The sequence below is a fragment of the Notamacropus eugenii genome, chromosome 1 (genome assembly GCF_028372415.1).
Source record: "Notamacropus eugenii isolate mMacEug1 chromosome 1, mMacEug1.pri_v2, whole genome shotgun sequence".
NCBI lineage: Eukaryota > Metazoa > Chordata > Mammalia > Diprotodontia > Macropodidae > Notamacropus > Notamacropus eugenii.
In genome coordinates this window covers 487,274,164-487,290,110 of record NC_092872.1, presented here as the reverse complement: position 1 = coordinate 487,290,110, position 15,947 = coordinate 487,274,164, and the positions used below count along the sequence as shown (strand labels likewise).

Genomic DNA, 15,947 nt, shown 5'->3' with positions numbered 1-15,947 from the left:
AACCTCTAGCCCAGTGGTTCCCAAAGGCTGTACCATGACATTCTAGCATACTCCAAACTTCACGTAAGTAGGTTGCAAAACTTATGATGAAATAAAAGGCTTATAAATAAATGGGTTTAATATAGATTTTACTCACCAATCAGACACCACAGTAAGTACAGTACTTGTAAAGTAAACAAAACTTGCCTATTTCACCTACAAACTAATCCTAAAATACCAGACTTTGAACTTGAAAATACTTAACAAGGGTTGCTCTTATTGTAGGCAAACTATATTTCATAAGTCTTCCAACCTTCTCAAACTGTTCACCACCTTAAGTATTTAGTGTGCTGAGAAGCTTCATGATAAATAATATGGAGTTGTGAAAAAAATACTACTCCCCATCCCTCCAAAAATAAGCTTCAGTTCTTTCTAGTGAAAAGGCAATAGGAACAAGGAAAAGGAACAGCAATCATCCTAGTCAGGAAACCTACCAAGTTACATCTTCAAGATTAACTGGCTGATTAAAAAATAATGACTTAGAGACCTCAGTTGTATCTTTTAGGTAGGGTAGCCTCCCGTGTGATACCTTCCCCATCATAAGATAGTTCCAAAGAGCTGTCCTTGGGTCAAGACCAGGGGTGGGGAACCTGGGGCCTCGAGGCCACCTGTGGCCTTCTAGGTCCTTGGGTGAGGCCTTTTGACTGAGTCCAAGTTTTACAGAACTAATCCTTTTATTAAGGGGATTTGTTCTATGAACTTTGGATTCAAAAGACTGCAGTTGAGGGCCTAGAGGGTCACAGGTGGCCTCGAGGCTGCAGATTCCCCACTCCTGGTCAAAACAATAATGAATCCCATGACCAGGAGACTTCTATCACCTCTCAGTCTTTCTCTCCCCAAGTCCTCTAGACGAGGCAGGGAGCACACACCTCCTCTATCTCCCAGCTCCCTGCCTCACAAAGCTGAAACCAGAAAACCAGAGCTGACCAAGACTAGGCTGATAAGCATAGTTTCCCTTGAGGTGTTTCAGAGGGTGATGATGCCAGAATGCCCAGCTCCAAGAAAGTTTCTGTTTCCACAACATAAAAGATTAATCTCATCGGGCCCTTGTCTACAGACACCCATGCAAGAAGCAGGGAATAAGAAAAGGAGCCCAGCCTTGGCAAAAGCCAGAATTACAGAGAACAGCTGGCATCGACATGTACCTAAAATTGAATTACATGAACCGCAGGATTTTAGAGCCAGAAGGGATTTTAGAACACAGAATGCTGGAGAAGGAAGGAACCTTGGAACAGAGAATGTCGGGACTGGAAGGAGACTTAGAACACACAATGTCAGAGATAGAAAGTCTCTTAGGACAAAGAAGGTCAATTATAAGAATCATAGGATTGTAGAAATTGGCTTCAACTTTCTCATTTCATTTATTGTTATAAAAGCAGCTACGTATCACAGCAGATAGATCACTGGATCTGGAATCAGGAAGATCTAAATTCAAATTTGGCCTCAGATACATATCAGCTGTGTGACCCTGGACAAGTCACTTAACCTCAGACTGCCTCAGTTTCCTTAGCTATAAAATGAAGGGTGATAATAATACTATAGCACCCACATCTCAAAGTTGTTGTGAGGATCAAATGATATATCTGGAAAGCACTCAGTACAAAGCATGGCACATAGTAGGTACTTAATACAGATTTCTTTCATTTTCTTCCTTGTTAATGAGAAAACAGATCCAGAGAAAGGGCAAGTGACCTACCCAAAGTCACACAGTTACTTAGTGTTAGGGTCAGAACAAGGACCCAGATCCTCTGATTCCAAGTTCAGGGAAGTTTTTAAGATTTCATCGCCCACCTTAACCAACGAGATCTCCCCAGGTCCCCATTTCAGACCTTGATGTCAACATTTCCAAATGGCCAGAACATATCTGCCCAGACCTCTGCTCCCTATCAAAAGGTAAGTACCAACACTCAGTGAAATCCCTGGCCTCTCCTAGCAGTGTCTGGAGGGACTGATCACTCAGCCCTGCTTTCTGTGAAGTCCAGTGAGAACCATCTCCCTGTGAGCTATCCTTTCTCTCCAGGCCCTAGATCAGATGCCCTCTGGTGCGGCATACATGTGACTTACAATTATCAGCATCGTTTCTCTTCCACTTATCACTCAGCTGCCAGACGTGGTGATGAAACACAGCCCCTTCAGATGTCTGTGTTTTCAAAAATAAACGTATTGATTTTCAAGAGTTGTACATATGTACACACACCCACACATGGCAAAAACCCACAACTGAGGCCCATTTGAGACAGTACAGCGGCATGGATTCAAAGAAAAGGGAGAGGCTCTTCTGGTAGTCACAGACTAGAAGGGGATGAAGAAAACAAGGCACATGTACAAATAATTGTTAACAAAAGGATGATGATGAGACACATTTAAAAAGGCAAATGGAGTTTATAGGAAGAAAACCACAGGGTCCCAGACATAGAGCTGAAAGAAAGGCAGGCTCTCCAATCCAAACTACAAAAGAGGAAACCAATGATCCCTTCACTGACAAACCTAATGGCCTCTTCCCAATTCTCATCTTTTTTGATCTCCCCAAAGCCTCTCGCTCTGTCAATCACTCTCATTTCCCTGGGTTTTGGTGACAATGCTCTCTCTCCTCCTGCTTCTCCTCCTACCTGAATGTCTCTGGTCTCCTTCCCAGTCTCCTTCTCTGATTCGTCATCTGAGTCGTGCTCTTTAGGTGTCCTCCATGGTTCTATCCTGGACCCTCTTCTCTTCTCCTTCTATATTATTTCATCTGGTGATCTCATCAGTTCCCATGCATTCAACTGTCATCTGTATATAGCCCCAATCTCTTTTTTGACTTCCATTCTCACATCTCTAACAGATGTAGACATCTTAAACTTGGCATGTCCCCAAACTCAACTCCACAAACTCTCTCCCTACTCCTAATTTCCCTATTACTTGTTTGCTTCAGACTTTAGACTTCTTAGCAAGGAGATCCCTGCAGAGCAGCTAGGAAAGACATGTCTATTACTGTCATGGAGACCAAGCTCACCACCTAGAGAGAGAGGAAGCGAGAGTGATTCTGTCTCTTTCTGTCTCTGTCTCTCTCCGTTTCTCTCTCTCTCTCTCTCTCTCTCTCTCTCTCTCTCTCTCTCTCCCAGCATCACCTCGCACTTGGACTACTCAGTAGCCTGCCGCTTCTCTCCTGCCTCAAGTCTCCCCACTATAGTCCATCCTCAGCTCAGCTATTACAGTGACCTTCCTGAAGGGCAGGTCTGACAATGTTCAGTCAGCTCCCCCTTAGCTCCAGGTTCAAATATAAAATCCTCCACGTGGCCTTTCAAGCCCTTCATAGCCTGAGGCCTTTCCATCTCTCCAGTCTTCTTACACCTTACTCCAAATACTTTGCAAGGCTGTGACTCAGGCCCACTTCCGGTCCTTCACACACAACACTCTATATTCCTGTTTTCACCAGCCATTCCCCAAGTCTCTCCCCTCTTCATCTCTGCCTCCTCCTGGCTTCCCTGACTTCTCAAGACTCAGATCAAGTGTAACACCATGTAACAAGTCACCCACAAATAGAAAAACCAAAAACTGCAGCCAAAAAGAAAGGACTGAAGAGGATGATTTTGCTGATAAAGAATTAGAAGATGACTCACTTCCTGAAAAATACCTATTTTAATGTTATTTGAAAACATTTATATTAACTTTTCGATAAAATACCTTCTATTTAGTTTCATATACTGTCAAGTTTGGTTAAATCCAAAACTTCAATAAAACTATTACATAAATCCAAAAAAAGTCTTTCCTAGTCCTCCTAATCTTAGTGTCTTCCCACGGAGATGTCCCCCAGTTTATGCCACATATTGTTTGCACCTTGTCTCCCCCATTGGACTGTGAGCTCCTCTGAAGTGAGGGACTGTTTCTGCTTGTCTCTGTACCCCCAGCAGTTAGCTGAGTTCCAAGCATACAGAAGGTGCTTAATAAATGCTTCTTGACTTGATTTGACTAGGGCTCAGGGGGTAGGGATGCTCAGTGGTGCCGGTCAAGGCTTCATAGAAAAGACAGAAATTGAACTGTGTATTATGGAAAGGTCAGAATCTCAACAGGCAGGAAAAAAATGTGGAGCAAAGGGGCAGAGGTGAGGATGTTTGTATTAGGAATTTAAACTATCACCCAGACATGTTAACTGGCTCGACGTATATTGGCTGCTTCTCAAAGTTGTTTCATATGTAGCTTTCTTAAATCCCAGCAGTAAGCCCCTTGTCTGTGAAGCCTTCCCTAATCCCTACCCCCTCCTTCCTGGATCTTCAGTCTCCTCATCTGTAAAATGGGAATCCTAACTCAGGCTCCTGTGAGGACCAAATTCAAGATGATAAATGTAAAAGCATGTCACCTAATTTTTATTATCATTATTAATACTATTACTCTCATTTGAATCTCCCACAGCATAGCCCAGAAGAGGACTGGACTATGCAGTAACACACTAGCTCTGGAGTTCAAATCCTAGTGATTCCACTTAATACCTGTTCAGTGTGGGGTGAGTCCCTTAACATCCTTGGAGCTCTGTTTACCTCATCTGTAAAATGAGGAGGCTGGGCTAGCCAGCCTCCAAGGTGCCTTGCAGTTGTACTTCTGTGACTTGTTGATGGATTACTGAGTGGCCTGTTGAGATAGCTTGAGTGAAAGCCTTTTAGCTGAGTCTGTCAACAAGCTGACTCAGCAAAGAGACATACTCATGCCCCAGTTCCTCTCCTCTCCCCCTCCCCCAGGAAAAAGAAAATATGGGCACTGTCAAAGGTGTGTGTGTGGGTGGGTGGGTGGGTGTGGGTGTGTGTGCATGTGTCCTGGTGCGTGTGCAGGGGCCTTTCTATGAACTAAAATTACCACCAGTGTCAATGAGCATGACATGATGCATTATGGGAAATTCCCAGATCTACCCAGAGAGATGTCCTAGAGATAGAAACTCAATTTGAAGCCAAATGGTCCCCAAGTGTGAACTTTTGTTCACACCATCCCCTTGCCTGGAAAGCCTTCTCTTCTCTCTTCTGCATGTATATGAATCCTATCCAAGATCCCAGGACAGACTGGAATCTTCTCCATGAAGAAGAAAGCCTTCCAGGAACTACCCCAGCCCTCAAAGATCTCTCTCTTTCCTTCAGCACTCCCTATCTGCACTATACCCTCTGGCACTGATCATACCCTGCCTGGTGATATCTTCGGAATTGTTGATTTGTGATATCTCCTCATTACCACTTAATGTTTTTAGTGCATTGTTGGTCTCTAACTAGATTAAGTTAAATGTAAGACTAGACTAGCTTAAGCAGAAATAAATTTCTTGGGGGCAAGGACCATAGGTTGACTCTTCTGTTTAACCAAATGGACACACCACAGAGCCTGCACCTAAGTGATATTCAATATTTGCTGGAGGACCAGCAGAATTCATGGAAGAGCCATTCTTCCTATACTGAGTGAACCTTACTTTACACAACAGCTGGCTCCTCTAAAGTTGCATGTGCAAAATGAATTTCTGTAAAGTGACTGCTACTCAATTTGGGTTGATTAGCAAACCTCTATCTAGTATAAGACCCAGTGATCTTGCAGAGTATCTGGCAGAGGTAAGAGGTGTGGGGGGCAGGAGAAGAGAAGGAGGGAGGTAAAATGGACTTAGCTCACATTAATCACTCAATCCACCTGCGTTTACCATGCCTATATAGGAGTAGCCAAGAAAGAAAGTGGTTCCTTCCCTCAAGTAACTTACAATCTAATTGATTGAAATACAATCTTCACTTAATGTTTACTTGACTATAATCCCAAATTCCTCGAACTAAGGAGAATTAAATTTATCTGTTACTCTAAGGTTTACACAGAAGTTTACATTCATTATCTCATCTGATGAGCCAACAATTGTGTGAAGTAAGTGCAGTTATTATTCCCCAATTAGCTAGAAAAGTGGGAAGGGACATTTTCAGGCACACATCAAATCAAGGCAACAGAAAGAAAAAATGTATCTTGGGAGCCAAGTTCTATTAATAATCGCCACGTTCCTGAACATTCTACATGCTTGTCAAACAAGGCCTGCCTTATCCATAGGTTTGTCTATAAGGCTGATCCTATTCCCGCACCCACAGAATCACCTAAATGTGGTGCCCTTCTCCCTACGGAGGGAATTTTCCAAGCTTGAGGGACACTCTCCGGGCCTCACAAGCATCTTTTCCCCCAGTACCAAGTTTGCAATCCATCTCTCTTACAGTCAACTCTGTATGTGGCAGAAATCAGGGGAAAGGGCTTTTTTTCCACCCTGCTCAGCTCCTCCAGGCAGGCTGTTCCTCTCTCTTCGGAACGTCTGGAAATAGCCTCCGTGAAATGTGAAAAACTTGAACTTTTGAACCTCCGTGCAGCAGGGAAGGGAGCTGGGGCGGGAGTGCTCTGGGAGGGCGGTGGGTGTGTTTGGGTGGATGAGATCTGCAGAGACTTGGAGGGGTGGGGCACGGATTCCTGGTTGGGAAAGCTTAGGGGCTGAAGGGAAGCAGGAGGAAGACTGGGGTTTTACCTTTCAATTCCTAGAGTAGGCCACAGGAGATGGGCAAGTAACCTTCCCAGAAAGGTCAGGATGCTTTCCTCAGCTTGGAGATCAGTGGTCTGCCAATGGCGAGGGAAGCCAATGATGGACAGTTGGGTTTGGGCACCCAGGGCAATGAGAAAAGAAGGTCTATATAAATGCGTTTTCCTTCTCTGTAAAACTTCATATAGCTCTGGCAAGGCACTACAGCTGCAGGGCAGCGGAGACTAGTTTTTCCCTTTAGGAAACTAGTTATCCTCAACACATTCCTTGAAATCATAGTAGCAGACACCCCAAACCTCATGATACAACATAAAAAAGTATCAATTCAGACGTTAGAAGGCCCAGGTTCAAATTCTGTCTCCAGTGCTTACTGCCTGTGTAGCCCTGACCAAGTCACTTAAAATCCAGAAGCCTCAGTCCCCTCCTCTGTAAAAACAAGGGGGGTTGAACTAGATGAACAAAGCTAGTAAGTATCTGAGGTCAGATTTGAATTCAGGTCCTCCTGACTCCAAGGCCTGTGCTCTATCCTCTGAGGTCCTTATCACCCTCAATCCTATGATCATTAATATCTGAGAAAAGAGCTTTCCAAAGCCAATCCCAGAAGCATCCCACATGTTCCCTTCTTCCAGTTATCTGGGGCTGCATTTAAAAAAAATTTTTTTCAATATTTCTACAAACGTTTTTAAGTACAGTAAAGAACAAGGCCCTCTGGTTTTGAGGGCGGGCAGTGCCTTGCTGGGTTGTAGAGGTTGTTTGTCTTGACTCATTCTTCACTACCTAACCCAGTTTTTCAATTTTTAGAATTTTGAAACTAGAATAGCATAGACATAGACATAAGAAAAATCTTCAGGGGTAGTTCTGGTAATGGGTTGGCTACAAGTCTTTCCACTACTGATAGGGGCTTTGGATACTAATTCTACCACAGGGAACAGTCTCTGCTGCCATTTTTTTTTCCTTTGTGCCAAGATCCAAAATAAGTGTGCCATGGGCACAATGGCATTTATAAGTCACTGGATCACACATTAATGGCCCTAAGGGACCTTGGGTTACCTAGTCAGCCCTCATTTTACACAGGAGGAAACTGAGGTCCAGAGGAGATAAGGGACTTATTCCCCAAGGTCATACAAGTTGTAAGCTACAGAGCCAGAATTCGAGCCTTTGACTCCAAATTCAGTGCCCTTTTCCAGCACATCATCCTAAGGTACTCATTCACATTTATCAAGGCACGAGGACTTTCTGCAGAGAGTGTGGTGTACCACAGAGAGTTCTCAACAAGGCAGTCAGGAGACCTTGATCCCAGACCCAGCTCTGCAAACAAGCAGCAGAATGAGTCGAGAAATCACTTCCCCTTCTCTGGGCTCCAGTTTCCCCATATATAAAATGAGGAGGAAATCTAACATCCACCAATCCATCAACACTTATTCATTAAGCACTTAACTATGTCCCAGGCATTCTGCTAGATGCTACAGTTACAGAGACAAAGAATGACGAAGACGAAAGAGATGAGTACCTAAAAATACGCAGCATAAACGTAAAGTGATAAATAAAAATAGAAACAAAACAGCTAATAACTACAAGGTAGTTTGGGAAGACACTGACAGTTGGAGCAAACAGGCAAGAAAGAAAAAGAAATTTCCTTTAGAAAATGTTGTTTGACTTGTGTTTAAAAAAGAAGAGATGGGAGACAACTCAATGGCCCTGGAGTCAGGAGGACCTGAATTCCAATTTGACCTTAGATAACTTACTAGCTTCGTGACCCTGGGCAAGTCACTTAAGCCTGATTGCTTCCCCACCCCAAAGAAAGAGAAAAGGATTGTTTTGTTCCTCTTGGTCCTTATGTTTGGGGAGGGGGGCATTATAGAGAATTTTAAGTGTTCTAAAACCTGGTTTCATATATGTTTTCTATTTGCTAAATTAAGTCACAAGCCCTTTGAAAGCAAGGACTTGCCCTTTAAGTCCCATTCCCATGATGACTAATAAACATCTTGGTATCTACTTAGCTCTCAAATAATGTCACTGGCTGATCATCATTGAATAAATGATGAACAACACCCTTGCTGGCAGCACTGGCATCTGTCCAATACCAACAACCATGGGGAGTTGTAGAGGCAAACCAAGTCCCAAAGGGAATGAGTTGGGGGTGAGTGGGAAGAACTCGAGTTAGGAAGTGGGAATTGGGTCAGTGACCTCATCGGTTATCTCAGGAATTATTCTAAGACCCTTCTAATCAGTCCCCTCACTTTCAGTCTCCCCCTCCTCTAATCCATCTGCCACACACAATTGTCAAAACAGTCACAGATATGACAAGGAGAGCTCTCTTGCTCGGAAATCTTTAGGGACTCTCTACCTCTAAAATAAAATACAAACTCTTCAGACTGGCATTCAAGGCTTTCCATAATCTGGCTCCAGCCTACCTTTTCAACTCAATCTCAAACTACCCTTATTGGTACTACCAGCTGTACCCTGAACCCAGCATTGCATTTCCTACATGGCCTGAAATGTAGTCCTTCAGCCTCTCTACCTTTCCAAATCCTCTTCTTCCCTCAAGTCTTAGATCAGGGGCTGCGTACTTTCTTATTCTCCTCAGTTAGTATTTTCTCTTCCCCCCTCAAATTATCTTTGTGCATACCCATGGTAGAAGGTAAACTCCTGGTGGCCAGAGACTGGGTTTTGTTTTATTTTTGGTTTGTTTGTGTTTCCCCAGGTACCTGGCAAAATACCTTAAAAAAATGCAGACTTAATAGATGACAGTTGAACTAAGTTGAACAGAATTTAATAGGGTTACCATCTTATCCCTATCTGGTTAGAGTTTGGTAAAACAGTCATGCTTTATTCTCTTGGCTGTGGAAGGAAAATCTTCACTACACAGCCCTCTCTCTATACACCCATACCAGCAGTATTACAGTAATAGTTATTATCCCTAGAAAGCTCTCTGAGGACCCCAAGAAAGTAAGTCCACCATATGAACACACAGTATTATCACCATCTCCATCTCTACCAGGTGGCTGCTTTGCAGCAAGCACCCAATCATGGCCTTTGCAGACAAGTAAGAATCCCCAGTAAAACAGACTGTCAATAAAATTGGGGTGGAGGAAGGAAGCAAAATGGGGGGAAAAAAGCCATAGCTCCGGTGCTACATTTTCTGTGCTGGCCCCTCTAGCTCACGCTACCTCTTGAGTTTGCCCTGGGTCAGGAAATGAGAATTTCTCCCTCCAGAAAATTTCTAGGCACAACTAACTCAATGACAGATTCACACAGTAACACAATAGCACGGAGGAGCTTGGGGGGTGGGGGGGGTGGGGGTGGGGGTGTTAGGGGAGAAAAGAGAAATGGTAAAAAGCAAGATGCCAGAACCAGGAACAAAATATGTGCAAGAAATGCTTGCTGAATTAAATACCTTATCATTTGGCCTAATCTAATTATTGCAACAAAAAAAAAACCTGAAAAAAGAGGAAAGGTAAATAGGAAACTTGACTTCATGCTATGAAGGAAAGGACTCTGGATGGAAAATCAAAAGACCCAGGTTCTCCTCCAGGTTCTGCCTCCCCCTGAGCTTTGTGCCTCACCTTTAGATAGATGTTAGCCTCTCTGGACCTATTTCCACAACCTCAGGCTGCCAGAGACCCCTAATCTGGCTTTCCATGCCATGGAACTGTCCCTGCTCCATATCATATCTTGGGTGGTGCAATGTCCTATCTCCTCGCCCCACAGCCCTCACAGAAAGCTAAAAAAAATGAAATAGAACGAAACTCACTAGAGGGGAGGTAGCTCAAGGTTCCACCCCACCCTTTAATGATCCCTCTTCTCCCAGCATGGCCAGTATACCTCTGGGATCCCTCCTGGGCTGATGCCAACAGCCCAGTTCCCTTGTTTGTAAACTGATGTGCTCACCTGCCAACCTTCTCCGGTCCCCCCCAAACCAGGGCAAGGCCCCTCCAGAAATAGAGGTGAGCAGGTGTAGCCTCATTGGGAAGGAGTGCCTGTGGGATCGCTGCTCGGAGGCCAAGTACCCAAGGTTGCTGGTGGTCCACGGCCCCGCCAGCCCTTCTCCACACAGGGTCAGGCAGTCTCCAATGCAAAAACGGGCCTGGGAGGGCCTCTCCAGAACCAGATGGGACTGGTGCCTCACACCAAGTGGGTTGCTTTGAAAATCTCCACAGACAACTGGCCCCACAACAGAAACCTCTGAGGGGAAGGAGAGCTAGCTGTCTCAGGAGGATCTGGGCTGGGGGCAGCGTACTTAATGTTTCTTAAGGCATGCAATTTCCCCTTTTTCCAATGCCCCGCCTCACCCACTCAAACACCTGCTGACCACAGCGTATTTGATTGGTAGAACCATAAGAGATTCTTAAAAATGCAGGAGAGATACATAAATGTCCTGGTTTTCATAATAAAGGATAGAATCTCCAGATTATAGCAAATTCATGCCATGACGCTAGCCCCTTGCTTTCACGGTAGGCAAAAAGACCAGAGAAAAAGCCAGTGAAGAGAGGAGATGGTTCCTCCTAATCCCAGTTGGTATGTTAGAAGACCTGATAGAGATGGGGGTCCACAAACCAGTCCCAGACCTAGCCCCCATAGGCACCAAGGCAACCAGCATGACTTCCATCCCTGACTTCTATGTGCACACCCCTGGGGAAACACAGCTCTTTCCTGGTCCTGGTTTTGCCACTAATTCACTGTGTGACCTGGCACCATATTTTAGGGAGGACAGTAATAAGGTAAAAGCTATTCAGAAGACAACAGTCTAGATGATAAAGAGGCCTCAAGATCATGCCCTATGACAAACAACTGAAGGAACTGGGAATACTTCATTTAGTCAACCAGTCACTTACCATGTGCCAGTTACTGTGCCAAGGGTTAGGGACTGCTGCAGTAGTTGTTTAGTTGTTTTCAGTCGTGTCTGACTCTTGGCACAGATACTGGAGTAGTTTGTCATTTCCTTCTCCAGTTCATTTTACAGATGAAGAAACTGAGGCAGAGAGGGTGAAATGATTTGTCCAGAATCACACAGTTAGTGTCTGAAGCCAAATTTGAATTCAGGTCTTCCTGACTCCAGGCCGGGCACTCTCCACTGCGCCACCTAGCTGCCCTTTGTGTCAGAAAGGCTAAGGATTACTTAAATTCAAAAACAGTTTTTGCCCACAATGAGCATATGTTCTAATGGGGGCACAGCATAGATGGATGGATGGATGGATGGATGGATGGATGGATGGATGGATGAATGGATGGATAGATGGATGGATAGATAGATGATAGATAGATAGATGATAGATAGAGAGACAGATGTGCATGTATATATTATATGTGTGTGTATATTTTCATGTATATACACACATATACATATATACACATATACACACACATATATATAACTAGATACATACAGAGAAGGCGTAGCATGTGAAACGGCTAGGAAAACCCTCCTGCCAAAGGTCAGGTTTGAGCTAAGTGCTAAAGGAAGCCAGAGAAACCAGGAGGCAGAGAGAGGAGAGAAGACTCAAGGGATGGATGGCCACTGTTTTCAAGTGTTTGAAGGGCTATTATTTAGGAGAGATTAGGTTTGCTCTGTTTGGCATCAGAGGAAAGAATTAGGCAAAATGAATAGAAGTTGGAAAAGGGTAAAGTTAAGATGAATTCAAAAATAGGAAAAACTATCTAAAAGTGAAATGTAGTCTCTCAGGAGGGAAGCAGTGAGCACCCCTCACTAGGGGAAGAGGGGTGGAGAGTTTTTCAACAAAGCCTGGATAATCCACCTGTCAGATATGGTACAGAGCAGGTTCTAACTGAAGTACAGTTTGGGCTTTGTTGATCAATGAGATCCTTCCAGCACTGAAATTCTGTGATGCTGTGACCCTGGGCACAATCACTTCCGTTTGACCGTGGAATGTTCTAAAATTCTGCTGTATATGAAGACTGGACCAGAAGCCCTTGAGAATCTCCACCTCACCATCCCAGGCCAACTTTAGAAAGCTGCCTCACCCTGCATAAAAACATAGCCTAAGAGAGGAAGCCAGGAGGACTCTTTCCACCACCAGCAGCATGACAGAGCGGAGAGAGCTCTGGTCATGGAGTCATGAGATCCTAAGGCTCAGAGACCTAGAGTGAGAAGTATCCTCAGAGGCCATCCGATCTAACCCCTTTATTTTGTACATGAGGAACTGAGGTCCAGAAAGATTAAGGAATTTGTCCAAAGTCATATGAGTAGTAAACATCAGGTGTACGATTTGAAACTAGATCCCTCTATTCCAAATTTAGCACTCTGTTCACTGTCTCGTGCTAAGTCAAGAGGACCCAAGTTCAAATCTGGAAACTACTCTTTACTTATTTACACAGAATAAAGCAGAGGTCCTCTGTGGGCCTCCAGCATTTCTTCCTCTATAAAATAAGGGGTTTAAACCATATGATCGCTAAGGTCTTTCCTGCTCAAAATCTACAAATCCTTTTATTATATTCTGATGGAGAAATGGAGACCAAGAGAAGGAAAAGGAAAATGACTTGACTAAAGTCACATCCACAATGGAGCTGGGGCTAAAACCCTGGTCTCCCCATTGCCCCACACTAACTCGCCCCAGGGCTGGACCTGCAGGAAGCAAAGGGGGAGATGAAGGGAGGGCAGTGGGGAGAGTAATGGGGAGCTAGCCATTTACATTTCCCAGAACCACATGCCCTACTCAGCCCACACAAGGGAGTGATTCTTCCAACACACAGAATGCCTTTTGTGGGGCTCTGGGAGGCAGCAGGACCCATACAGCTGCCTGTGTGCTCATAGAAAGAGCTACATCCTTTAGACACCTTCTTCCTGGCTGCCCTCCCCCCTCCACCCCTTCAGGCTACCCTGCCCGGAAGCTGTTCAGAAAAAGCCACTTGTCACGGAAAGCTGAAGAGTTGTGTGGCTCACAGAATGGGGAACCTCCCTTTGGGTCTGTGGTCAATCAAAATCACTACCCTGGGAAAGCTCTGAGAGGCACAGACCTGAAACTAAAATGGTATCCAGGGAGAGAGGGCCAAAAGTGACTGCATGTCACCCAGCATCGGAACATTCCATGTTGTCACACACACACACACACACACACACACACGTGTGCCTCATGGCCATTTAATGCACTCATTGCTCACTCACTCACTCAATCAATGGATAAGGGACTACTGGGTGCCTATTACGTATGCTAGGCACTGTAATAGGCAACAGGCATAAAAATAACATTAAAAAAGGTCCCTGCCCTCAAGGAGATCACATTCTGTGATGGGAAACAACACAGCATAATGGATGGGAGGAAAGAAGACAAGTTCAAATCTAGCCTTGGATGCTTACTAGCTGTGTGACTGTGGGCCTCAGTTTCCTCAACTGTAAAATGGAGATAACAGCAGCACCTACCTCTCAGGGTTGTTCTGAGGATCAAATTAGGTAAGAATTACAAACTTTAAAAAGATATAAATTTTAGATATTATGTACACACATACACACATCTATATGTCTATATATAATACATACATACATATATGTGTGTGTATTATATATGTATATATGTGTGTGTGTATATATATATTTATATATATATATAAAATGCGTGTTCGTCCTTCGTTGCCGAAGAAGACCACGCCATCAAAGATATAATGACATGACTTGCCCTTGACTTTGTTTTGAGTGAGGGAGGGCTGTGCAGGTCACCAGCCTCACTTCTCCTTCAGAGCCATCTGAATCCAGGCACCAGACATTCATCAAGATGACTGGAGATGGCCCAGGATATATAAAATACATCCACAGTAAGTGCAGGGCAACTGGAAGGGAGGGAAAAGCGGAAGAGGAGGCAATGTCTCAGATAGGAAGGAGGTGGTGCTGGAGCTGAGGTTCTAAGAGGCAGAGATGGGAGCGAGCACATTCCAGGCACAAGAGATGATACCTGCACAAGGGAGAGAGATGAGCGACTTCTGAGTGGTCTCCTGACCTCTGTTAGGCTGTCTTCCAGTTTAAGATTTCATGCTTTCTTGGCCAGAAAGTCCTTTTCTGCATCTAAATTTGATCTCTACCTCTATAATTTGTTTATTTCTTATTGATAACATAAGGGTTTACACACAGAGATATAGACCCATCCATCCATACACACAGACGTATTTTTGAGCATGTGTATATGTATACACACACATATCATCTTTTGGATATACCAATGAAGAAATTTGTTTAGCTTGACTACACATGTTTGTAACCAGGGTTATGTTCTTCTTTTATTCTCAACTGGGGGGAAGGGAGAGAAGGCAGATTTTTGTTGATTAAAAAGATTAAATTTAATTGAAAAAATGATACTGGATTTTTTAACTCTCATGTTGCTCCTGCTGTTGATCAGTCATTTCAGTTGTGTCTGACTTTTCATGACCCCATTTGGGGTTTTCTTGGCAAAGATATGGAAGGGCTTTGTCATTTCCTTCTCCAGTTCATTTTACAGATGAGGAAACTGAGGCAAACAGGGTTAAGTGACTTGTCCACAGCCACACAGCTAGTGTGTGACTGGTATTGTATTGGAACTCAGGTTTTCCTGACTCAAGGCTGGGAGTTCTATCCACTGGAGGCTGGATTTGAACTCAGGTCTTCCTGATTCCATCCGTTGTATAACTTTTAACTCTTATAGTGTTTCCTTAACTTTATCAAAGAACTTTAAAAGTTGTCAGATCTTTACCAATAATAATAGCTAACATTTATATAGCACTTATTATATGCCAAACACTGTGCTAAACACTTGACAATTATCATCTCACTGTATTCTCACAACCCTGGGATGTAAGCGCTATTATTTTTCCCATTTTACAGATGAGGGAAACTGAGGCAAACAAGTTAAATGACTTGCCCAGAGTCACACAGCTAGTGTGTGACTGGTATTGTATTGGAACTCAGGTTTTCCTGACTCAAGGCTGGGAGTTCTATCCACTGAACCACAACTTTGTATGGTAGACAGGGGAAGCATTCTAAGCATAATCTCCATTTGAAGGATGAGAAAAACAGGCCAAAGGAATCCATGATTGGTTCAATGTCACATAGACAGTGATGGCAGAACAGGGACTAGAACTCAGTCCATGTGAAGAGTCCTTGCTACATACATCTTGGAGTCAGCCTCAGCTTTGTCTTTATAGGATTTAGGCCCCTTTCTTCTTTATAAAAACCATAAAGTTGGAAGAAGGACAGGATTTAGAGTAGGAAGGAATCTCAGAGACCATCTTTTCTAATCTCCCATTTCACAGATGAGGCTACTAAGGATCACAAAGATAAAGTGATATGCCAACAGACACACAAGGCAATTAAATAGGAAAGCTGAGATTTGAATGAACCCAGCCTCTTTTATACAAATCTTTTCTGTTTATTATGCCATGTCTGACCTCCAACGTTTGACAGGAATAATTGAAAGCAGAG

The 15,947-nt window shown here is 43.9% G+C and overlaps 1 protein-coding gene across 4 annotated transcripts in view; it reads right to left on the bottom strand.

Annotated features, from left to right (window-relative positions):
- RXRA (retinoid X receptor alpha) overlaps positions 1 to 15,947 on the bottom strand; it is a 434,404-nt gene that overhangs the window by 115,451 nt on the left and 303,006 nt on the right. Inside the window, exon 1 of one of the 4 annotated variants that reach the window (XM_072632905.1) lies at positions 10,436 to 14,017. The exons of the other annotated variants lie outside the window; for them this stretch is intronic. Within the exon in view, the coding sequence (XP_072489006.1) occupies positions 10,436 to 10,511 (76 nt within the window). The 5' untranslated portion in view covers positions 10,512 to 14,017. Of the gene's footprint in view, positions 1 to 10,435; positions 14,018 to 15,947 lie in introns of those variants that run through there. 4 annotated transcript variants of the gene reach the window in all.